The sequence below is a fragment of the Carlito syrichta genome, unplaced genomic scaffold (assembly GCF_000164805.1).
Source record: "Carlito syrichta isolate Samal-C Ts95f unplaced genomic scaffold, Tarsius_syrichta-2.0.1 Scaffold313876, whole genome shotgun sequence".
Classification (NCBI taxonomy): Eukaryota; Metazoa; Chordata; class Mammalia; order Primates; family Tarsiidae; genus Carlito; species Carlito syrichta.
This window is the reverse complement of record NW_007257972.1, coordinates 625,622-652,270: the sequence shown is the minus strand read 5'-3', so window position 1 is coordinate 652,270 and position 26,649 is coordinate 625,622. Positions and strand designations below refer to the sequence as shown.

Here is a 26,649-nt window from a genome sequence, read left to right as displayed (position 1 = left end):
TCATCTCCCTTTCTATTAATACCCTTTCAACAGTACTTTTCATACCATTTCATAACTGTTTAAAAAGTCTGCACTGCTTTTTGTGACTTCCTTAAATGAAAAGGCTTTTTGTCCTCAATTCTGTATAGTACCAGCACTAATCAATCATAAATGCTTATTAAATAATTATATAGATAAGTCAAATGTAAAAGCTTAACATAATGAGTACACATATAGAATATACTTTTTAAATTTTTCTATTACTTACCAAATTTTAGTGCTGCAAGGATTCAACATATAAAGATCCATATTTTCTATAAGAATAGCAGATGTGCTCTATTTCCAAAAAAGGGAAAGGCATTAAATTACTTAAAGAATAACATGAAAACATAAAAAAATACAAAAAATTATCTCAACTCTAAAGTTTTCTAGGATTTCTATATTGTTAGATCTTAAAACACACTCAAGACTCTGAAACATTCAATACAGTGTTTAAGATTTACCAGTTACGGCCACAGCATTAAATAAGCCTTACAACATATTTAAAATCCAGTGTCTGTTACTTTAAAAAAAAAAATTTATTAGCTATTTCCTTTTTATTTTCATACAGGTTTTAAAAGTTAAAAAACAAGGTGCAACTTATCACTCAATATAACTAAGAATTCATATACAAAAATGTCTTGAAAAACATACTCTGCATTTATTAGTGAATTTGGAAAATAGCTCACATGAAAATATAGTTCCCAGAAAACAAATGCCAGTATTTTTTAAAGTCACTTGTTTCCTATATGCATAAAAACATTTTATAATTAAGTACCTTGGCTTCCGGATTAGCTGCCAGAATTTTGGCACCACATTCTACTGAGGCATAATTATTTCGATTTTTCTGGACTTTTTTGGTGGTATGTGACCCTCCATTAGAAGATGGGTGCATTGACTGACCTGCAGACAAACCTTATTATAAACATTTATATCTGATTACTATGATTGAAAATACCCCAGCAATACAATGCTCTCAAAAGCAACAAGCTGCCTTCTAGAGAATAGGTTTTAATGCTTCAGAATATATTTTTAAAATCCAAAAGAAATTCAAAATGCTTCATTTCAGTAGCTTTAAAATATCCTCAATAAATAAATTCATAACAAAAACCCACACTGCTTATGTCTAAGTAACATAACTCACAGAATGAAGCTTGTCCATGAGAATAAAAGCTTTCTGAATTTACATTTTATTCTATTAAGGATGTGTTGTCTATCTGTAGCACTAATATTAAGAATTCTTAACTCTGAGACTTATTCTACAAAAGCAAAAAGAAAATTTAATACTGTGCAACACCATTTACAGTTTAAATCTTTCTGACTCAGAACTTTCCATAATTCAATTTTTCTCTTTTTTTCAGTTGAGGTCTCACTCTGTCACCCAGGTTAGAGTACAGTGCTGTGATCAGGGCTCACCGCAGCCTCTAACTCCTTGGATCAAGTGATCCTCTCATCTCAGCCTCCTGAGTAGCTGGGACTATAGGTGTGCAACACCACATCCAGCTAATTTTTTTACTTTTCGTAGAGACGAGGTCTCACTACATAACAAACAAGGCTCAAGCAATCCTCAGCCTCCTAAAATACTGGAGATACAGGTATGAGTCACCTATCCTTGCCTAATTTTCCTCTTGTAAATTGAGATGAAAATCACTGCTCTACCTTCTTTGTCTTTTATCCTCACTTAATAATCTACAAGTATGGATTTTAATTAGGATTAAAACTAAATATAATTATATACAGGTAAATGACATGAGTAATCAAAGGCAACTTAGTAAGTTTCATCTTTAAAAATTTTCAAGTTTTATTTTATTTTACCATTCAAAAAAGAGAAAAGGACATTTAAACCACACCCCCAAATTAAAAAAACTATATAAATTTTTTAAAGAATTCCAGTGCTTCCTCACTTTTTTCCTTTTCTACTTCCATGACTTTCTTCTTCCATTCATCAAATGTTGGTATATCTTCTGGATCTTTGGGACTTGCTACAGACGCAGGGTCAATTTCTCCTGGTTTTGTATAATCAGAACTCTGAAAGAAATGCCCCCAAAAAAGCAGACTTCAACTCTCAAACAATACAAATTAATATACCATTAAAATACAAATGTTTCTGTCAAATTATATAAAAGTCCAATTGTAATGAATGACAATATTCTTTAAAAAAACGAAAAAGATATGAAGAAAAGTTTTGGTTTACATAAAACTTAAATTTCTCTTGAAAAAATCAAGTCTTTTACTTAGGAGGTATTTCTTCAACATGTTAGCCATATAAGCACAGGTTGTAACAAAAAAAAAAAATTCTCAGATCTAGAAACAAAACAGAAATTCATAAGGAACATAAACATCCACGAATAGCCAAAAAAATCCTCAGCAAAATAATCAAAGCAGGAGGTATCACACTTCCAGCTTTAAACTTCCAGACTTTATTATAAGGCCACAATAATCAAAACGGCCTGGTATTGATACAAGATCAGGCATATAGACCACTGGAACAGGATGGAGCTTCTGGAAGCAAAATCTCAAATTTTCAACCAACTCATTTTGACAAGCCTCTACCAACAACCACTGGGGAGAAGAGAACCTATTAGGTAAACAGTACTGAGGAAACGGGCTAACCACATGCAGAAGAATGAAGCAGACTTCAACTCTCCTGTCACCCTAAAAAACCAACTCTAAAGGGATCAAACACCTAAATGTAAAACCTCAAACTATAAGAATCCTAGAAAACACAGGAGACATCCTTACAGAAATTGGAATAGGTAACCAATTCCTGATGAAAACCCCAAAAGCCCATGCCATAAGAGATAAGACACACAAGTGGGACCTCATCAAACTGAAACCATCAAGCGAGCAAGAAGATAGTCCACAGAATGGGAAAAAAATATTTGCCAACTGTGTATCTGACAAAGGCCTAGCATCCAGGATCTACAAGGAACTCAAACATGCTGAAAAGAAAAAAACAAACAGCCCTACTAAAAAGCGAGCAAAAGATATGACTAGACACTTCTCAAAAGACATATGAGCAGCCAACAGATACATGAAAAAATGTTCAGCTTCATTAATCATCAAAGAAACACAAATCAAAACCACACTGACAAACCACCTAACTCCAGTCAGGAAAGTCATCATTAATAACTCAAAAATCTATATATCTTAAGCAAACAATTACAGAAACATAAACTGTACAACTTAATAAATGCTACACTTGTGGTGTACCCACCTTAAAATTTAAGTTGAAATAATCCATCTATTAAAGAAAGTCAACTAATTTTAGATGTAGTATATTATTTCTACAAAATCCCTAACTAGTAGTATAATATACACAAAAATTTTAAGGTGAATTTAAAATCTAAATGTATCGGGCAGCCAACAGACACATGAAAAAGTGCTCAGCCTCATTCATCATCAGAGAAATGCAAATCAAAACCACACTGAGATACCACCTCACCCCTGTAAGAATGGCCATCATTAATAAAACAAACAACAGATGCTGGTGAGGATGTGGAGAAAAAGGAACACTTCTACACTGCTGGTGGGAATGCAAACTAGTGCAACCTCTTTGGAAAACAGTGTGGCAATTTCTGAAAGAAATAGAAATAGACCTTCCATATGACCTAGCAATCCCCCTATTGGGAATATTCCCAGATAAACTCAAATCATTCTACAAAAAAGATACCTCCACACATATGTTTGTTGCAGCTCTATTTACAATAGCAAAAACATGGAACCAACCATGCTACCCACTGAAGCTGGACTGGATTTAAAAAATGTATATATATACAATGGAATATTATGCAGCCATAAAGAAGGACAAACATATGGACTTCGCAGCAACCCAGATGGATTTAGAGTCTATCATACTCAGTGATCCATCACAGAAACAAAAAACATAGTACTTTATGTTCTCACTCATAAGTGGACCCTGAACAATTTATAATACTATGAGAAAGGGAAACTGCTAGGGGAGAGGGGGGTGGAATTGACAGTTGATGGAAACTGCCAGGGGAGGGAGAGGCACACCTTATCAACATAATGAACATTTATATACCTAACCCTGAATTGTACCCCACATCTTTAAAATAAAAAATAAATAAAATCTAAATGTAAAAAAACCCCAAACTTTACATTTTAGAAGAAAGAAAAGCATCTGTATAAATCACATTAATAAAAGCATTTTCACTTTAAAACACTGATACTTCTGGCTAGATTAAAATTAAAAGATTAAATAAAAGATGTGGTCTAAGCCACAGAGTGAGACAATACATGCAACATATTCAGCCAACAGTTACTACCAACTATAAAGCATACCAACAAATCAATAAGGGTACAGAAGCAGAGGGCAGAGGAAGGGCAAAGAACAAAAACAATAAATTCAGGGAAAAAAATTCAGTTAATAATCATGGCATGTAGATAAAAGCCAGAGATATTATATAGATTATACCAATCTGACAGAGATATAGTGTGACAGTTTGTGGCTAAGCCATGGGACATCTATCAGACTGCTAAAGGGAGTTTAAAATTTAGCAACATTAAGTAAAGATGTGCATACCCATTAAATTCACTCCTATGTATGTCAGTGGAAATGTACTCGTGCCTACAAAAATGTATAAAAATGCTCATTGCAGCACTGCTTTTAAAAAATATCAAAAAATGAGAAACAACTTAAATATCCATTAACTGGAGATCAAATAAAATGTAGTAGAATCGCTGTAACAAAGCAGTCAAAACAATAAATCAACATCTCAAAAACAATGTGGGGTAAAATGCTACTAAAGGCAAGAATGTAATTCTATATTTTTTCAAAATATGGCAAATAGTATGTATTGTTTATATTTGGAAAGCTCTAAAATAAAAACTTTAAGAATACCAAATTTAAGATAGTGGTTGTATCTGAAAAGAAAAGAAGAAAAATGTACGTGGAGAAGGAAATATAATCTGTGCTTTTTTTTTTTGTAAAATAAATAAGGAATATTCAGATGTTCATTCCATTATTTAATTTCTGTATTCCTATAACAATGCTTAGTGTATTTATAACAGTGTCTTGAGATGTGCACAAAGTCTATTTAGACAGCTAACTCTGGTAAATAACACAAGTCCTATTTAGTATATATTTGCTGTAGGGCATGCTTTCAAGCACCAACATGAAACACCAATAACTTCTGGAAGTATAACTTCCTTCTCTCTCTCTCTCTCTCTCTCTCTCTCTCTCTCTCTCTCTTTATAGGTATGAGCCACTGTGCCTGGCCATTCTTTAAAAATTTTTTTGCCCTAAAAAGGAAGTAGAACCATTTCCAAAGCCCCCTTTAGAAATACTTAGCAATTTGGTCCCCACCCAACTTCCACCTTAGAGGGCTTTGCAGAATTAGCTAACGTACTAAATGAAGTATACAGCTATTTTAAAAAACAATACATAGCAGAAAATAAAGATTAAATAGTTAGTATAACTTACTAATTTAATTTTTTAATTAAATAATAAAAAGCTAGTGTGAATACATTGAGGAGCATAAATAAGAAACATACTTATAAAAATTAACCTAGCTGAGACACTCAAGAGTAAAACCTGGCCAGGCACGGTGGCTCATGCCTACGATCCCAGCATCTTAGGAGGCTGCAGCAGGATTGCTTGAGCCCAGGAGTTTGAGACTAGACAAGGCAATAGTGAGACCTCGTTTCTACAAAAATAAATAAATTAGCTAGACATGGTAGAATGTGTCTGTCTATAGTCCCAGCTACTCAGGAGGCTGAGGCAGAAAGATAACCTGAGCCCAAGGTCAAGGCTGCGGCAGGCCCACCATAATCCAGCCTGAGTGATGAAACCCCCAACTCAAAAAAAAAAATGTTAAACAGTAAAATCTAAATACAAACACTGCAACAACAAAAAAGAACATATACATACCCTTTGAGGCCCAGACAATGTAATCACTAAACTCTCTTAGCAGCAAATAAGATAACTAAAACAATACAATAAAATCACTGATTACAAATTACTGATTTGTAATACAGTATCTACAAACAATAAAATAAAATCACTTTGAAGCAATGTATATAAGCATAGTAAACAATGTTTCAGAGAACCTTGAGGTAACTGAATAGCACAAAGATCTACTTGTATTAGAAAGCAAACTCTCCTACCTTCAAAAACTTAATTTTTAATCTGAATTGGATACTACATAAAACTACTGGGTATTACTCATAAAGTGCTCATTTATCCCTGATGATTTTGCTGGGATACTAATTTATTTAGAAAGTAATTAATATAGTTTAAATTATACTCTTTTGTCTATTAGCACAGACTTACAAACAGTTTAAGTCTCTTAGGTAATATAGAACAGTTGTAGTAAGTCTAGGAGAACAAGCAAATCTAGTTCAAAGCTGGCTGTCATGCTTGAGTTTTACATCTGATACATTTATTAAATAGCTTCAAAAGAGACAGGTTCTAACATTTGTCTAATTTTGTTGATGAATGTGACATTTGACAATTAAATTTTAACACACTTGATTTGGTTTCACTGGGAAAATGAGGTCCTTTAAGATGTTGGACTACAGGAATGCTGAGCTCCTATATTTGTAAGAAGCATCATAGAAACATAGTAAAGTGATAATGAAAGTCTCCAGAATGAAGTTTTAGTTAGTTCTAAGTGCAGACTCACTGAAAATATGTGAAAAAGAACACAGGAAACAGAAGACTCCAAATTAAAAAGGAACAAATGTGGATGTGGTACTACTCAGCACTTTGAGCTACTCTTTGATGACATTTGTTTTGTTCTTGTTAGGTTCATGGAGTAGACTTTATCTCTTTTGCTTAAATATAACTTACCTGAGGGGAGTCTAAACCATTATGTTGACACTTCTATATGAAGTCAAGGTAGAACTCAGAAGAAAAGAAAGCAAAACTGTTCCACTGTGATAAGCCCTCTCCATTTCAAGAATCACACTTTTAAATATAATTTGGCTTAGTTGTATTTGGCAAACAAACAATGAAAGGTAAAATGTCCCATTAAAATAATTCTGGCTAAAGAGCCTAAATTTAATCTTGTATTATTAACTTATATTCTGAAGACAATTAAATTGTCATAGCTTCTTCTACACAACTTTCTTTTCTCTTTGTAAAATTTATTAAAATTAAGAGGGTGTAGCAGGATTGCTTGAGCAGGAGTTCAAGACCAGACAAGGCAATAGTGAGACCTCGTTTCTACAAAAATAAATAAATCAGCTAGGCATGGTACATACGATTCAGGATTAAGCATACAAGTGGTCATTGTACAGGTAAAGTTTGGACCCACCTTTGGTCCCCACTTTGCCTGGTTTGAGATCAGGTACTCTTATTAATGTTATGTGCCCTCCCCATCCCATTCCCCTGGCCGTTTTCGGCTACTGCCAATCTCTTTCTTACAGCATTATGGTAAATGTTCAGTGAGAACATATGGTTCTCAGATTTTTGTTTCTGTGCTTCTTCTACACAGCTTTATAAGAAAATTGCTTAAGTAGGGACTTTGTGTAGCTGGCATGAAACTGCTAGTGGTGGCAGAAAACCATTTAGTAATATACAACCAAAGAGATTTCATACTTGGAACAACCTTATGTATAAATATTACACTTGAAATGATGCCATGAAGTAACCACTTGCTCTCAGGGAGCACAGTTCACATCAGCTCCACACGTTCTTGTACTTAATCGCCCTGATTTCATGATAAATATGGTTAGCAAATTACTACAAGATGAGCTAACTACAAAAAGATATTACATACTAAACTAGGATATGGTGTAAATTATATACCTACCTCATTTTTTAAATTATCTGATGCATTTAATGCAGATTTTGTATCACCACCACCCTGTTCACTTGTCGAAACTTTTGATTCAAATTCTGATTTTGTTATCTTTCCTTTGCCATGTGAAGATGATGCATTTTCTATATGCTGGCCAACAAGGCTATTTGAAAACACAAGATACATTAAATTCAAAAAATCAGTTGGGTAATAACTTTCATACAATCTAAATTGTCATAACTATCATGTATAAAGTAAACCAAGAAAAGAACACAAAGAGAGCATCAGCTTTCTGTCAGTCAAAAGGTGGAATTACGCATGCACCAAAGTCCATTGAAACGTGGCACTGCTGCTATTACAGAGTCATACCAAGGACAAACAACTGCTCATACCCACCTTTCAGGTGGATTAACAAAGGAAGGTTGTTCAATTGGAGCATTTGTATCAAGAGTCTCACCAACATCACAATCAGTTTCAGATTGCTCAGTTTCACTTGGTTTGGCTATAGGGATAGTACCAGATTTTTCTAATTCACTAAAATTAAAAAAAAAAAATTTAAAAAGACAATCTGGTAATTAAATGAACTTAATGTGACTTTAATCAATGAAACATAAATTAAAATTGCTATTATTTATTTCGAAAACATAATCTAAGCCAAAGGAAGAGCTGTACAGAATGTTTTTACAAATTCACTTATTTTACATTGTGTAAAGTCAATTGATAACTCCATCTGTTAATGTCCTTAGCTTCTAAATAACTAATTACCAAATTTTAAAACAAAATATTAAAGGTTAATATTTGTTCTTACCAAAAATAGGGTTTTAAAAAATTATTCTACATATCTTTTCTAAAGTTTAATTTCTATCACTACATTAATTCTACCAGCAATCAAGTTGCTGCCTTTAGCATCAAAAATGTTCTCTTATATTAAGATATTTCACTAAAGTTTTAAGACATTTTTAGAGTTTTGTTAAAAAATATACACCTTAAGCTGGGCTCGGTGGCTCAGCCTGTAATTCCGCGCCTTTGGGAAGCTGAGGTGAGTGGATTGCCTGAGCCCGCGGGTTCAAGACCCGCCTGGGCAGCGAGACCTCATCTCTACAATAAATCAAAAAATCAGCCAGGTGTGGCAGCGCATGCCTGTAATTCCGGCTACTTGGAAGGCTGAGGCGGAAGGATCGCCGGAGCCCAGCAAGTCAAGGCTGTGGTGGCCGGGAGCAGCCACTGCACTCCAGTCTGGGTGACAGAGTAAGACTCCAACTCAAAAAAATATATATATACACACCTTAATATTTTTCTCTCCCTCACCTCTATTTCACTAAACAGACATGTTTAACATAATGGGAGAACAAGGTTCATTGTTCAAGATATATCTACTGCTAAATTCTTTCTGAAATAAATATTTAACTTAAAAAATTCTAAATACCTTCATTAGTTCTTAAAACACATACACACACACACACACACACGCAGACACACAATACGCAGGCATTAATTATAACTTAGACCTATATACAGTCTAAACTTCAAACTTGAGTATCAAACTATCTTATTCATTAAGAAATTTTTCTATCATTATCTAGAGAGATTCTATTTTGTAGTTGTTGTAATTACTTACTCAAGCTTTGAGATTGGAGTGATTTCTGAGGTAGATGTACTAGAAGTATTTTCAGTGTTTTCACTGTCCACAACTACACTGGAAGAATCTTCATGTAAATCAATTGTAGGGAGTGTCTCAACCACAGGTGGACTTAACTTTTTTGATTCTGTATTCTGTCAAAAAAGAGTCAGCTGTATTAAATGCTAAGAATTAAGAAATCACCTCTTTAACTGAACAAGAGTTTTATAGACACTATTTCCAAACAATGACAATATTAAAAAACTTCACTAAAAAAGGACTTTTATAAAAATCCTTTCTTTCAACTTTATCACCCTAAGGAATGTATTTCATATTAAAATTCAGGCTCTTCAAATTTTTCATGATATTTCATAAACTCCTCTTGCCCTCCCATTGCCTACTTTGTTATCGGGACCAACAAATATTTCCCTTTCCCTCTTACTGTAACAAACAAATGCTAGCAGCAACAAAGAAATCCTCTGTAAATATACAAAACAGTCCAACATGGTTAGTTCTTGTCCCTAAGCGGTTTAGCAAACAATGTGCATCAATAAACAATAATATAAGGAATGTTCAAGTAACATCACAAAGCAGTACACGATTCTTGCTGCTCCTTCAGTTCTAAATGCCTTGGTCATTCACTCCTCCAATATACAATCTGAAATCTACCCAACACCTGTTCATATTTGTTTCATATCAGCACCTCTCTCCCACAACCAACTCTAAATAGAATTAGCCATTCCCCTGTCTCTATACCTCCACTGTTCTCTCTACAGACTTTTATGACAGCAACTCATATAACACCTCAATTGCCATTATTCAAATCTCCTTCTTTCCTTCAACTATACTATACATGCCCTAAGTATAAACTATGTTCTCTTGATCTTCATATTCCCAGTGTCTAGCACAACACCTAACACACAGTTGGCATTTAAATGTTCAATTAATGAATATTAAGTGAGAGGTTCTCACCATGATGAGTTCGAGGGAAAGAGAAACTATGAACTATTATGAATTAGAAGAACTAGGTAGCCGGGCTTGGTGGCTCAGCCTATAATCCCGCACCTTGGGAGGCTGAGGTGAGTGATTGCCTGAGCCCGCAGGTTCGAGACCCGCCTGGGCAACTTGGCGAGACCTCATCTCTACAGTAAATCAAAAAATTAGCCAGGCGTGGTAGCACACGCCTGTAATTCCAGCTACTCGGAAGGCTGAGGCGGAAGGATCGCCGGAGCCCAGCAGGTCGAGGCTGCGGTGGCTGGGAGCGGCCACTGCACTCCAGTCTGGACGACAGAGTGAGACTCCAACTCAGAAAAAAAAAGAACAACAACTAGGCCTTGAAGCCCGGGAACAGGAAAAAAACACAAAGCATAGAGTCAGGAGAATACAAAGTATGATCATTTGGGAAATTATTTACATTGAAAACTTCACAAAGGAATACTAATAGTAGTTTGCATTTTTATGGTGGATGCCTTGCAAAAAGGACTACTGCCTAATTATCAAAAAACATATGGCTGGGTACGGTGGTTCACATCTGTAATCCCAGCACTTTGGGAGGCCGACATGGGAGGATAGCTTGGGCCCAGGAGTTTGAGACCAGCCCAGGCAGACCCTGTCTCTACAGAAAAATAAAAAAATTAGCCAGACGTGGTGGCCTGGGCCCGTAGTCCCAGCAACTCAAGAGGCTGGGGTAGAAAGATCACTTGAGACCAGGAGTGGTGAGCAGTGACTGTGCCACTGCACTCCAGCCTGGGCAACACAGTGAGACTCCCATCTCAAAAAAATATGTATTCAACATATTTAAAAAATTAATGAGATATTTTATATTCTTTTTTTCTTTAAGTCTTCAAAATTCATTGTGTATTTTATATTCACAGCAAATCTCTCAATTTGGACTAGCCACATTTAAATGCTCCATAGCCACATGTGGCTAGTGGCTACTATATTGAACAGCATAGGTATATTAGATGTGGTATGCACTTAAAAGTTTTTGAGCCAGAGTGTACCATGATAAAAATTCTAGGAAATGAGTAACAGCAAGACTGCTCAGGACAGTCATATAATTAGAAGGGTTATATAATGCACAAACCCCTATGCACAAACCCTTGACAAATATCTTTTAGAATCCAATAAAATGAAACTCACTCTATATCCTTAGATAACCCAGTAAGTTATAAAATAGTCCTGGCTGTATTTAAAAAAGAGAGAGGAAGAGAACTCCCTCTCATTCTGAACAGAAATTTTTCTTTCTTCATTTATTTTACTATTTGAGATACTTAGTTTATTCTTAATGATTCTGTCTCCAGATCAAATATCGCCAGTTCCTTCACCCATTACTGATAATAAATGGCTTATAGACACCTTAGCATTATGGTCAGCTTACAGTGTATATAATCTAGTTTTTAATTTTTCATAATGTCTGATACACAAAATAAATAACAATATTCAGAATGTAATACGAGAAAAAGGGAGAAAACATATTTTAACCCATTATCTGATTCATTCTCCACAATAAGTGAAAATGTTGGTACTGAAATATTCTGTATCCTACAAATAATTATTTTGTTAAAAGTCAAGCAGGTTAGAAGAAAATTTCCTGACAGTTAAAAATGTGAAAAGACAAGACACATTATAATGAGCCAAAACGGAACCTAAAAAGAAATGAGAACTTATACCGAGTTTTTAACCACAAAAAGAGTAATCACATTTATTATTATTTTGAGTTGGGGTCTCACTCTGTCCCCCAGGCTCAGTGCAGTGACACAATCAAACAGCTCAACACAGCCTCCACTTCCTGGATTCAGGCAATCATCTCTCCTCAGTTTCCTAAGTAGCTGGTACTAGAAGCGCATGCCACCACGCCCAGTTAGTTTTTGATTTTTTGTAGAAATAAGGTCTCGCTATGTTGCTTAAGCTGATCTTGAACTCCGGGGTTCAAGCAATTCTCTTGCCTTGGCCTCCCAAAGTGCCGGGACTACAGGCATGAACTACCACACCTGGCCACATTTATTATTAAATCTGTAGTCTTACATTTTCTCAGTCCAGTTACACGATACTTCAAAATGAAAAAATAACAATACACAATATGGTGGTCGCACATACTACCTTGTAAAGTAGTTTGAAAGGGTATATCATTAAAAATCAAAGCAATATAGCTTACTTGCACATCCACAGCATAGTCATCTTTTAATTTTTGTTCTTCTGGAGAAACAGGTAAATTTGAATGCAATTTTCCAGATAATTCGGCATTGATAGGTCCCTTTCTTTCATCCTATATAGCAATAACAATAATAAAAGACTAAGTGATAAAATTGTTTCACAAAACAGTCCTAAAGCAATAAGAAAGACCATCCCTTCCTATACTTTAAAGCCAGAAAACTGACTTGTGTATTTGACTGGAATCACTTTCACTTGTTTACATGCTTATCTGTCTCCTGCATCCCACTCCCTTGCCACTACACTTAAAACGTACAGTGCATGACTTCAAAAATTTCATTTGGTTTCTTAATAAGTACTTTAGTCTCACTACTAAGAACTATGTGTTAGGCATATAGTAAAACTTCAATAAATATTTGATGAATGTACATAAAGCTCTTTCATTTCTCTTTTGAACTTTATTCACATTCAGGCTAGGATTTCCAACATCTTTATATCTTTAAACGTGTCTTCTAGAATATATATTTCATAAAAACAAAGTTAATATTCATCTTTGTTTATGTGACTCTACCTAGCACATTCCAGGTGTCTAAATGCTGCAGGAATATGTTTCTCCCCCTTAATGATTTGCTTAAATTCATTTTTGTGACTTTGGTCTCCAAATACTTCATCAAGAAAATAAATTAGATATAAATCTTATAGACTACAGATGAAAATATTAATGATATTTTTTGAAGAGCTATTTAGCAAGTCTTCAAAAATTTTAAATACTGTATTTCAGAAATATATCCAGCAAAACTCAAAGTTTAAATAATCTACTTGAAATACTAAAAAAGCCCAAGCAAGAAATTTAACTGTAAATATGTGTTGATACAGGTATACACACAGCTGAGAACACAATGAAAAAGTCTATCAATAAAGAAATGATTGATAGATGGTGATGTATAATGAAATAAAAATGCAGCCAAAAATATGTATCAACACAAAAAGGTAACATGAGATATCATTCAAGGTGGGAGAGTCAAATTGTAATATATTTATATGACATCTTAATGGAAATGACATATTAATTTGTGGGCATAGATATAAAGTATATCTATACCCACAAAACAAGGTCTGAACATTTTTGCAAGAAACAGTACACAGTTGTTTCTTTGGGGAGAGAAATGGGATACAAATACAAATATTTTGTAGTCGGTATAAATTACTTCTAATTTTAAATAATTATACTGAAGTTGGAGGTAAAAGCCAAATCCATTTACTAATCACCGTTTGTTGTTTAAAATGGTACAATAATACACGATTTAGAGACCATCAGGTTTCTTAGACTCTACTGACTATACCTAATTATATAAAACTACAAAGTCACTGACTGCAGATTCTCTTTATAATACTCATTTCTAATAGCTATTAATTTATATGATTGGGGTTTTTTTTTAACACTTTAAGAATTTTGAGATTAAAAAGAGTACTAGTTTTCAGTTCACTGTACATGTGTTATTTTTCTCCCTACTATAGGACTAAGGATGCTACAAAAAAACCAAACACAAACAAAAACAATAAATATCTCCAAACCATCTTAATTTCAGAATTACCTAATAGCAAGGAAAAATAAAAATCTCCACCAAAAATTATGGCATGTTTTTGAAATTACTTTTATTTTGAATATTTTGAGACAGTCTTAGAAAGCTGACACACAAATTATGTTAACTTCACTTAAAGCACCTTTTTCTGGAATTGTATATCTTTACTTTCTAATGCACAGTTGTCATCTTGAGAATAATATGATGCTGCTGAAGCTGAAGAACTCTCTTTACAACATACACGCCAACTGGGAAGCCTGTAAAACACCCACCAAGAAGAAGAAAAGAAGGAAAAGTTAAGTCAACATATTTTCTATAGGACTAGAATTTCAGGCAATGAACAGACAGATGGTTCCTATCCTAACGCCCTTAACAATGTAAGTAATAAATATACATAAGACAAGGGCTTTCTCATGCCTTAAGAAAAACATAAAAATTTTCATCAGCATACCAAGTAAGGCATTATAAATTCCACAAAGGTACAACAGGAAAGACTTCACAGAAGCAGTATCTGAAAGATACTGCATAGAAGGAACAGAGAAAGCTGCCAAAGAGCTAACCTTCTCAGAAAGTACCAGATGCCAATGTTATCCTAAATTCTATTGAACATTTAAAAGCAAATAATTCTAAAGTTATCTAAACTGCTTCAAAACACAAAAGTAAAGCTTCCAGATTATGTTTACATAGCAAACTTAACAGTGATATCAAAATTAACAAAAACAGCACACAAATGAATAAGATGCAAAACACTTAAAGAAAACAATAAAAAGAAGAAAGTCTCTAGGAACATACCAAAAGAGGACTATAACACTGTTATAATCAAGTAGAGTTTAGCTCTGATATTCAAAGCTGGTTCAATATAACACAATCTGTTTAATTTGCCATGTACAAGGAAAAGCATCTTATGGTTATCTACAGAGTCGCTGAAAGACATCTGATAAACTTATGCATCCATCAAGATTTTTTAAAAGCAATAATAAAATAGAAATAACTATGTAATTAACATGGGACATGTACATATGATCCATAAGCATAAGTGCCAATAACATACTTAGTGAAAAAGCATAAAAATACTCATATTAGTCAGAAATAAGACAAGAATATCCATTATCATTAGTATTGCAAAATTTGAGAATAAAAGATATATAAATGAAAAAGGAGACAGTTGCAAATAATGAGTTTATCTGTATTAGCTGCAGATGAGTTTATATAACTGGAAAATTCAAAAGAATCACTTATTAAATGAAGTCCTAGATATAAAAATTATATTACTAGCTATAAAACACAGAAACAAATCAAGTAACTCTCTATATTCAAACCATCGCCACCAGTTATAAGATATAATCTAAGAAAAGTACCCACTTACAATTAAAAAAAATAAAATACTAAGGTACAAACGTAGCAAAAACTATCCTTAGAACTGTTTGAAATTGCCAGTATTTGACCAGGTGCAGTAGCTCATGCCTGTAATTTCAGCACTTCAGGAGGCCGAGGCAAGAGGATTGCCTGAACCCAGGAGTTCAAGACCAGCCTTGACAACATGGTGAGACCTCATTTCTACAATAAATTTAAAAAAAAAATTAGCCAGGCATGGCGGTGCACATCTGTAGTCCCAATTTCTCAGGAGGCTGAGACAGCACCCAGGAGGTCAAGGCTGTGGTAGCTATGATCGTGCCACTACACTCCAGTCAAAGCAGTAGAGTGAGACTTCAACTCAAAAATTAAACAAATAAACGAAATTGTCAATATTTGACAACTCTTTCACTTTAAAAAATGTCAATTTCACAACAATTCAAAATAATGTATCAGGAAGATATGTGAACCACCTAGTGATGAAGTAAAAAGGGAAACTTTTTATACAAAAAGCCAGAAATAATCAAGAAGATTCTTATATGAGGCAACTAGACCTATAAGAAACTGAAATGGTGAAAAGGGAACACTTATACACTGCTGGTGGGAGTGCAAACTAGTGCAACCTCTGTGGAAAACAGTGTGGGATTCCTAAAAGTTCTAAATATCAAACTCCCATATGACCCCACAATTCCTCTACTGGGAATATACCCTGAAGAACTCAAATCACTCTATGAAAAAGATACCTGCACACATATGTTTATCGCAGCATTGTTCACAATAGCAAGAACCTGGAATCAACCATGATGTCCATCATCATGGTTTAAAAAAATGTGGTACATATACACGATGGAATACTACGCAGCCATAAAAAAGAACAAAATCATAAATTTCGCAGCAACCTGGATGGAACTAGAGTCTATAATACTAATACTGAGTGACCTCTCACAGAAACAAAGATCTGAGTATCACATGTTCTCACTCATATAGTGGACCTTGAACATCTATCATAATACTATAAGAAAAGGATCGACAGTAATGGGAAACCATGGGGGGGAGGGGAAGGGAGGTGGAATTAACAGTAGTAAATATCTATCTGGGGACGGGAAGACACCCCTTATCAACAAGAGTACCTGAACGAACATATTGGTATACCTAACCCTTAACTGTACCCCACAATATCACAATAAAAAATACTAGTTAGTAAAAAAAAATTCAAAAAAAAAAAAAAAAAGAAACTGAAATGATAGCAGCAAAAGAAATCCCAGGGTGACTAAAAAGGAAATTCTAGGATGTTAGCTGTAAACAAGTAACAGTGGGTAACCAATCTAGACTAGAGGTTATCAGTAGCTCTAGAAAAGCCTTATTTAGAAGGACAAAATTTACAGCACATCTGGATGGGTCTTTGAAAGTCTTGGATAGAAATTTACACAATTGGCAAAATACTGTAGTTTGTAATTAAATAGAAAAACAAGTAAACTTAATAAAAGAAGTCAAATACTGGTTTCAGGAAAAGGCAATAGTACAGAAAATAAAAAGTAATCAGATTTTACTATTTGGCTCAGTCATGAATAGAATGTATAAGTTCTAATAATATAAACACTGAATACTGATCTAACCCAAATTATGACAGAACTATATTAGCAGCATGCAGTTAAAAAAAAACACCTGAAACTGATATAAAAGCAATTACTTTAGAGGCAAAAAGGTGAATGCCAAATTAATCAGCTAAGAGATGCAAGTGGTTTTCTTGAGAAAATGAGGAAGGAGAAAGGAAGGAATGGCTTCTTTGGGGGAAAAAAACACTTTTAGAGCTATTTGACTTTAAAGTAGGAATATATTAAAACAAAAAAGGGAAAAAGCTTAGTATATAATACATATGGTATACTGTGTGTACACTTATACATGTGTGTACACTTACTTGTATGTGCATAAATTTCTCTACAAGAATTTTTTTTAATTTAAAGGACCACCTTGCTTTCCTCCGTGAGGGAAAACTGGGTAACTGCATGTCAATGGCAATAGAAAGATATTTTTCATTGTATATAATGTATGTCTTTTGAATTTTGAACCACAAGAATATACTGCCTATTCATAACTTTTAAAAAGCATTTTTCAAAAAAAGCAAAATGTTTAATTTTTATGGAGAATTTCCAAACTACAATATTAACAGAATATAAAATTTATGCATATAGCAATCCACACACATACACACAGAAAGAGAGAGAGAGAGAGAGAGAGAGAGAAAGAGAGAGAATGAACACAACATAACGTTTGGAAGGAAATATCCAAAACTAGGGGTACTGGAATTCTGATGATTATGCCCCTTGTTGTTTTGTCCCTTTTTATACTTTGCAAATTTCTACCATGAGCATGTATTAGTTCTGTAAATCAAGAGTTGTGTGTGAAAGTTAGTATGAAGATAGCCAATGTACATTAAAATCTCATGATCCTTGTTTTTACTGTCATATAATCACATTCCGTTCCCCTCAATTATGACTATTTAGAAATGAAACTTTATTACTGCCATTACTCCAGGTATCCAGAAGATCACCCTACCTAAAAGAAATACTGAAGTACTTTTCACTAAAGAAAACAAGATGATATACAGTGGTCTCTGCTTATCTTCGGAGGATATGATCCAAGAACCCAGCGGATGCTTGAAACCACGAATGGTACCAAACCTAACTGCCGTCAATAGGAACATGTTGCTGTTCATGTCTTTCACCCACAGAAAGCCTTTTCCATCTTAACTAAGCACTTATCATACACTGTGGCCATAACTTTAAGGTGCATAACCAATCTGAGTTGCAACAGTAAAACTAGCACAAATTTCTTTCTCCTTCTCCACAATTTCACAGATAGAAGATTCATTCTTACTGTAGCTCTTACTTTCATCTTTTCACTTACAGACCCAATGGTTTCCCTTGGTATATCCAAATTGCCAGCATCGCTACTCTCTCACACTTTGGAGCCATTAGGCTATTACTGTTCTTACTGAAAATATCATTAACATCAACTCTGAAAGTCTTAAGTCACTAGTATTAACTAGTTATAAAATATATACATGTATGTGTGTGCGTGCTTTTCAGCAGAAACAACCACAGTGTATCTAATGTCTTGAGCAAGAAAAATGTTTAAAAATTAAAACAGTAAATCACGAACAAAATGAAACAAGTCTGTATGGCTGGAAAAATATCTTTAGGAGATTTGTGTTGAACAGATCTTAGATCACACAGTTTTCTTTATACAGAGTAAGTTGGAAATGGAATTTTTTTGGCAATCATATCCACTTAATACCTTATCAAGACAATAGTTGTGTAAATGTTCTGCCAATCAAATGGTAATTTACTTTTTTTCATTTAGTTGGTGCTCTAATCTAAATAATATAACCAAGCAACATATTTTAGGAAGCCTAGCAAAGGCACAAGACAAAGTTCACCAAATAACTAAGTAAATTCTTCTAAATTTTTGAAATTGAGTTGAAACTAAATATATATGTATGCATATGCTCATGTATACTGTATGTAGTAAATCATTACTACATAACTACCTCAAGACCTTTAAACTGCAACAGTTTCAAATTCTCTGGCCTACAGCAAATAATTATTAGGGTCTTATGAAAAGTGGAAAGTAATAAAAATAAAATTTAAGCTAGAATAGTACTTCAAAAAAATGCCTATTAGGACCCTTCTTTTATTTATTGTTTCCAGAAAAAGCTATTCAAATGAATATAAGCAAATGAAGTACTACTACATCAGTTATTTGATGGTGTTAAATCATAATTACTGCTAGTTTATAGATAAGAGGTTTGAAATCATAATCACTAATTTAGAATTTGGTACACAAAATAACCACTAATGAAGAATAACGATAAAACTGCATAAAAGGAATATAGTAGTACAGTCTTTCCATCCCGTCAGGAGGTCACAATAACAGATAGCAAGGACTTGTAGAGACACATGCAATTACAAAAAAAGTACATTCAATCATGATAAACTGTAGTTGGCCTTGCAGGATGGTCAAAAGATTGCTTTCTGTCACTTAGTAATATGCATTTAAGTTTCCTCCATGTCTTTTCATGGCTTGACAGCTCACTTCTATTCAGCACTATATAATGCTCTATTGCCTGGAAGTACTAATAAGGATTACAGGAGTAAGGACTAGAGTCATACAGCCTATATAGTCTCAGGCAAGTTCATTAAACAAATATTTATTTCCTATTTCCTCATAATATTACCTGCTTCATAAAACTGTTTTGAGGATTTGATGAGACTGCTTAAAGTGCTTAGAACTGAGGACAACACATAGTAAATATAGAATAGTAGCCATTATAATACTTATTAAAGAGAAAAAAAGTTCAATTATAAGAGAAAGGATGAAAATTAGTGATGTTTTTGCCTGAGAACATGGCTCTGTGAGAATAACAAACTGATGGGAACTGCTTTGAGTTAACTTTTTAAATAGACTATTTTTTTAGAGCAGTTTTTAATTCACAGAAGAACTAGGCAGAGGGTACGGAGATATAACCTACTACAGTAGTCCCCAAACTTTTTAGCATCAGTGCCCAGTTTCATGGAAAACATTTTTTTCATGGACTGGGAGGGATGGCTTCAGGATGACTGAAGCACATAACATTTATGGTGCACTTTATTTCTATCGTTGTTACATTGTAATATATAATGAAATAATGATACAACTCAGCATGAGACAAAAGAGGTGGGGACAAAAGACGTAAATAAAATAATGGGTGGGCGGGCAGCCACATGCGGACTAAAATTTCTGTCAGACTCTAACTTAAAGCCTGCCACCAGATGCAGCTGTGCAACTGAAGCACATCAACTCACTTGTCACACACTGATAGGATTTTGATATGAGTCTGCAAGCAATTGATTTATTATGGTCTCTGTAGTCTAACCTCACTGCTAATGTTAACCTGTATTTGCAGCCACTCCCCAGTGCTAGCATCACTGCCTCAGCTCCACTTCAGATCATCAGACATTAGATTCACATAAAGAGCATACAACCTAGATCCCTCACAAGTGCAGTTCACAATAGGGTTCACGCTCCTATGAGAATCTAATGAGGCAGCTGATCTGACAGAAGATGAGCTCAGGCTGTAATGTGAGTGACAGGGAGTGGCTGTAAATACAGATGAAGCTTCACTCACTCCCCCACCACTCACTTCCTGCTGTGCAGCCTAGTTCCTAACAGGCCAAGGACCAGTACCAGTCAGTGGTCCAGGGGTTAGGGACTCCTGGCAAACTATATCCCCTGCCCCTACACATGCAAAGCCTTTCCCATTATCAATATCCTCCATTTGAGTAGTACATACGCTACAACTGATGAGCCTGTATCATTATCACTCAAAATCCATGGTTTAAATTAGGGTTTGTTCTTGGTGTTGTACACACTATGGGTTTGGAAATTTTTACTATAACATGTATCTACCACTAGAGTATCTTACAGATTAGTTCACTGCCCAAAAAAATTCTCTGAACTCAGCCTAATCATATCCTCCTCCCTCCCTAACCATCACTGATCTTTTTACTATCTCCACAGTTCTGCCTTCTCCAGAATGTCATACAATTGGAATCACACAGTATGTAGTTTTCTCAGATTGGTTTCTTTCACTTAGTAATATGCATTTAAGTTTCCTCCATGTCTTTTCATGGCTTGACAGCTTATTTCTATACTTTATTGCCTGGATGTACTACAAGTTAATTTTTACTTCTGAACTATCTCTAACTTGTTCATTCATCCTCTGATCCACATAAAACTACTGTAAAAGAAATGTCTCTGACATCAAACTGTACTCTTCCTATACTTCTACAACACTGAACAAATGATTACTTTAAAATTTTATTTTTGGAGATGTCTATTTACACATGATTTTTATGTCAATTCATTTGATTACATTGTTAAACGTTAGATTTTGGCCTTGACATGAACAAAATTACATGAAGAATTTAAATTAGCTGGGAAGTTAGACTGATACACCCTGTACATGAAGCTGCCTTCAAAAATGTGTTTCCTCTCACTAAAGTGATACTATAGTGATACTATAAATAATACTCTAGTATATCTTAGTTTTAAAATATTCTACCACCACCACCCCAAAATTTTGCAAAGCAAAGTGTTCTCTTATATATGATATAAAAAGCATGGTCCATGTATTAAACCAATGTCAAATTTTTAGTTTTGACAAATGTACCATGGTTATATGGGGTATTAGTATTGGGGAAAGCTGAGTGAAGGCTATATGGAAACTCTCTGTACTGTCTTTGTAAATCGTTTCTATACAATCCAAAATTATTCCAAAATAAAAGTTTATTTTAAAAATAAGCATAACCCATGAAAGAAAAAACTAACAAATAGGACTTTATCAAAATTAAAAACTCTGTTCCTCAAAATACACTGTTAAAAAAATGAAAAAAAAGAAAGCCATAAGCTGGGAAAAAATATTGTAAAGCACATATTTTTGTTGTTGTGCCCAGAGTAAATAACTCTTAAAACTTAGTAATAAGAAATAAAAAATAAAAACGGGCAAAAGATTTTCAGACATATCACCAAAGAAGACATAAAGATGGCAAACAATGAAAAATGTTCCACATCATTAGTCACTAGGGAAATGCATATCAAAACCATAGTGAAATACCACCACACATCTAGCAGAATAGCTCAATTAAAAAAACTGACCATGCCGATTATTGCTTAGGATGGAGAAGGGCTGACTTGCATACATTGTTCATGGGAATGTAAAATTGGAAAACTACATTGGAAAACAATTTGGCACTTCTTAAAAAGTTAAACAGATCTCTCTATCTGCACCCCACTCCTCCCACCCCCAGCTTAAAAAAAAAAAAAAGAAAGGAAAAAAAAAGAATAAAAAATGAAACAAACATACACTTACCATATGATCTAGCCATTTTACTCCTAGGTACTTAAAAGATAACACAAATATTCATAGCAGCTTTACTTGTAGTGATCAAAAAGTGAAAAAACTCACATGTCCATCATCAGATACACAAATAAACAACTTGTGGTATACTCATATGGTGGAATACTACTAGGAAATAAAAAGAAATAAACTATCAATACACACAACATGAATAAATCTCAAAATAATTGTGCTGAGTTAAAGAAACCAGACCAAAAAACAGTATATAGTGTATGATTCCACTTACACAATACTACAGAAAAACAAAAACTAATCTACAGGTACAAAAAGTAGATCAGTGGCTACCTGAAGGGAGACCAGAAGGAAAGGATTACCAAGGGGCATGAGAAATTTCTCAGGGTGATGAAAGTGTTCAATATCTTCCTAATGGTTTCATGGATGTGTACAAATGCCAAAGGTATCAAACTGTATACTTTAAGAAAGTGCAGTTTATTTTATGTCAATTATGCCCCCAGTAAAGCAATTTTTAAAAGTGGAGCAGATTGATAAAACAAGATTGGCAAAGGTTTACCATTATCAAAGTTAGGTGATGAGTACATGGTGATTATTATACTTTGGTGCTACTTTTGAGTATGGTTTTGAATTCCTCTGAGAAAAAGTTTCAGAATTCTGTCATTTTTAAACCAGAAAAAAAAAATTCAATGAGGTATTTTTCACAAATATTATCCTAAAACCCAGCTGGAGCACAGCTGCCAGACTAGAATTGTTTAAAATAGACAAAAAGCTGGGCTTGGTGGCTCAGCCTGTAATCCCGCACCTTTGGGAGGCTGAGGTGAGTGGATTGCCTGAGTCCGCGGGTTTGAGATCGGCCTGGGCAACTTGGCGAGACCTCATCTCTACAATAAATCAAAAACCAGCCGGGCGTGGTAGCGCGCACCTGTAGTTCCAGCTACTTGGAAGGCTGAGGCGGAAGGATCGCTGGAGCCCAGCAGGTCGAGGCTGCAGTGGCCGGGAGTGGCCACTACACTCCAGTCTGGGCGACAGAGTGAGACTACAACTCAAAAATAAATAAATAAATAAATATAAAATGGACAAAAAGCATTCTTCATAAAGTATAAACTGCAGAGTTTAAAGATTATTAGGAATCATAAAATGCTCAATTTTAATTTTCTACTGTTATCATTAACATGTTCTTTTTTTGTTCATTCTCCATGTACAAGATATATGCATATTTAGAATACATATGTATTCATCTATTTTTAATAGATATTATTTGCCTGTAATTTTCACAAAACCTCTTTTAGGTATGGTTTAATAATTACTAGGTTAAAAATAATACTCCAGGTACAGAAAGAATGAATGTCTGCATCCAAATAACACCAGAAGAAATGTTTAGGTTCAAAAGGCATACTTTGGGGATTTAATCTTTTCTTAAACCTGATTGCCTTCATTTTAGAAATTATATATTTTCTTTCTGAAGGAAGAGTTTCAACTTGAATGTATAATGACTGAAATTTTTCTTGTAGTGGCAACCTACAGTCTTTATGACTGCTAGGCATCCTGTTGTTTTAAGGGTGTGTTACAACTACAGTGTTTCAAGAAATAATGGTTAAGACTGAAATGTCAAAGGGAAATCAATTAGTTCTCACCAAAGAGAACAGGAGAGAGACTCAAGAAAATTTTTCTAGAGGATATACCACCTGAATAGCCAAAGAAGATTTCATAAGAAGGCAAAAAACTTAAAAAGAGGTTCTTTAATGTGAAAAGTAAATGAAAAAACACCTCTTTTTAAGTGACACTAATAGCTTTTTTACATCTGCTTAGCATAGAATTACTGAACTAGATATTAAGAACTGAACATTATGTTAAGAGGCACATTATATATTAGTAAAAAGAAATAATGATTGTAAATACAGATGCAACTGAGAGTATAAAATATATACTACAACCACTGACAAAGCTACAGGTAGAAACAGAATAATCAAAAATTATGGTTGCCTGTTTTAAATTACTTCTCACAAAATACAAGAATAAGTAGACAAAACCTACTTACAAACAAGAGGTTTTTAAGAAATAAACTTAATCAAACACACAGAATTTTATAGCAAATACAAATTAAAACATTTTCTCAATCACATATAGAACATTTCCCAAATACTGCCCATAAAGCCTCAAAAGAAGCTTCAAATTCCAAAGACTCAAGATCTAACAGACTATACTCTCCAACTATGTCAAAACAAATCTGAAATAACAAAAAGATAGCTAATAATATCCCAAGCCCAGAAGCAAGAAATATGTAGAAAAATAATCCTTCAGCTAAATAGGAAATAATAAAGAACATTATGAAATACTTATGAAGACTACCAGTTAAAACTGATGAGATGCAGGGAAGATAACAACAGAAATACTAAGTTTTTTAACACATTAGGAGACAAACACTATTTTTTTTTCAACTCAAAAAAAAAAAAATAGTGCAAATGCAAAGAAACAAAGAAGGACATATGCACAGACATCACTAAAACAAAGAGCAAAAAAAGTTAAGAAAATCTAAAGTTGGTTCTTGAAGAAAATATTAACAGACATACCTCTGGCAAACCAATCAAAGAAAGATGATGATGCAAATTAACAAAATATGAAATAAAAAGATAAAATAACCATAGACAAAACATCTTTTTAAATTACAAAATATTACAAACTGTATGTACAAATTTATTTGAAAACATCAAGTGAAATGGATACATTTCTAGAAAAACAACAAAACCAGTGCAAGAAATAGAATAACTGAAATAGAATAAGGCAAAGAAATTTGTTATCAGTTTCAGTAAAAGTTATGTTGATAAAACAATTTAATCTACTGTTCATACTGCAATTTTGTCAATTACCTCAGTAATGTCCTTTATAAAATTCTTCCTTTCCCTAGTACAAAACTCAGTCAACAATCATGTCCTGCATTTGTCATGTCTCTTCAGCATTCTTTAACTTGGAACACTTCTTGGCCTTTATTTTATAGATGACGCTAATATTTTTAAGGGATACAGTCCTTTACCTTTTCAATAACATGGGCCTTTATGTGAGGCTTGATATTTCATCATGACTAGATTCAGATTATGTATTCCTGGCCAGAATGCTTCACAAGTGATGCTGTATCTTTTTTCAGAGTATTACATCCAGAAACATACAATATCCATCTATCCCAGCAGTTCACTCTTAGGTACTTCTCAAGAGCAACAAAAACTATGTCCACAGAAAGACTGCACATGAATGTCCACAGTAGTTTTTAATTCCTAATACCTCAAAAACTGGAAACAGCCCGGATAACCATCAACATGAAGATAACCATCAACATGAAGAATAAACAAACCGCAGTATATTGATACAATGTACTACTTACCAATAAAAAGGAACTAATTAGTACCAAATGAAACAAATGGCTCAATCTCAGAAACATGCTGAATAAAAGAAGTCAGAGTCAGCCAAATACAGTGTGGCTCACACCTGTAATCCCAGCACTTTGGGAGGCTGAGGTGAGAGAACTGCTTGAGCCAAGAGTTTGAGACCAGCGTAAGTTTCATAGTGAGACATCACCTCTACAAAAAATAGAAAAATTAGCCAGGTGTGTTGGTGCACACTTGTAGTTCCAAGCTACTAGGGAGGCTGAGGTGGAAGGTTCACCTGAGTGCAAGAGGTTGAGGCTGCAGTAAGTGGTGATTGTGCCACTGCCCTCCAGCCTGAGTACTACAGTGAGATCCCAATTCAAAAAAAAGAAATAAAAAGTCAGATACATGAGTAAATACCGTACAATTCCATTTAAATAAAGTTCCAGAATTGGCAAAACTAACCCATGGTGACAGAAACCAGATCACTGGTTGCCTTTGGGGGATTCACTAGAAAGGAAAATGAGATAACCTTTAGGGGTAATAAGAATATTCTACATCTTGATGGCATGTGGATTACACAGGTATGTACATTTGTCAAAACTGATCCAACTATATAGTTTAGATCTGTGCATTTCACTGTGTGTAAATTATTTCCATTTCAAAATACAGGAAACAAAAAAGCCAAAAAATTTCTTCCTCAGTCATAACCAAATAGAAAATAACAAACTATTAGCAATAACAAATGATAAAAAATAATTGAGAAATTAACCTAAGAAAAATAATTCACAACCATATGTAGAGATAACTTGTTTAACTATGTTGACGATCATAAAAAGAGTTAAGTAAATAAGGATAAATATTTTATGGAAAAAAGTGGTCCAAG

The 26,649-nt window shown here is 34.1% G+C and overlaps 1 protein-coding gene across 1 annotated transcript in view; it reads right to left on the bottom strand.

Moving 5' to 3' along the window:
- Positions 1–14,390, bottom strand: part of SUCO (SUN domain containing ossification factor) — a 53,017-nt gene extending 38,627 nt beyond the window's left edge. The window contains exons 1-8 of the mRNA XM_021718843.1: positions 14,281–14,390; positions 12,560–12,670; positions 9,403–9,557; positions 8,181–8,318; positions 7,797–7,947; positions 1,923–2,046; positions 797–921; positions 248–315 (exon numbers count right to left, since the gene is read on the bottom strand). Coding sequence (XP_021574518.1) covers positions 248–315; positions 797–921; positions 1,923–1,944 — 215 coding nt within the window. The 5' untranslated portion in view covers positions 1,945–2,046; positions 7,797–7,947; positions 8,181–8,318; ... (1 more) ...; positions 12,560–12,670; positions 14,281–14,390. The remainder of the gene's footprint in view (positions 1–247; positions 316–796; positions 922–1,922; positions 2,047–7,796; positions 7,948–8,180; positions 8,319–9,402; positions 9,558–12,559; positions 12,671–14,280) is intronic.
- Positions 14,391–26,649: the final 12,259 nt, after the last annotated feature.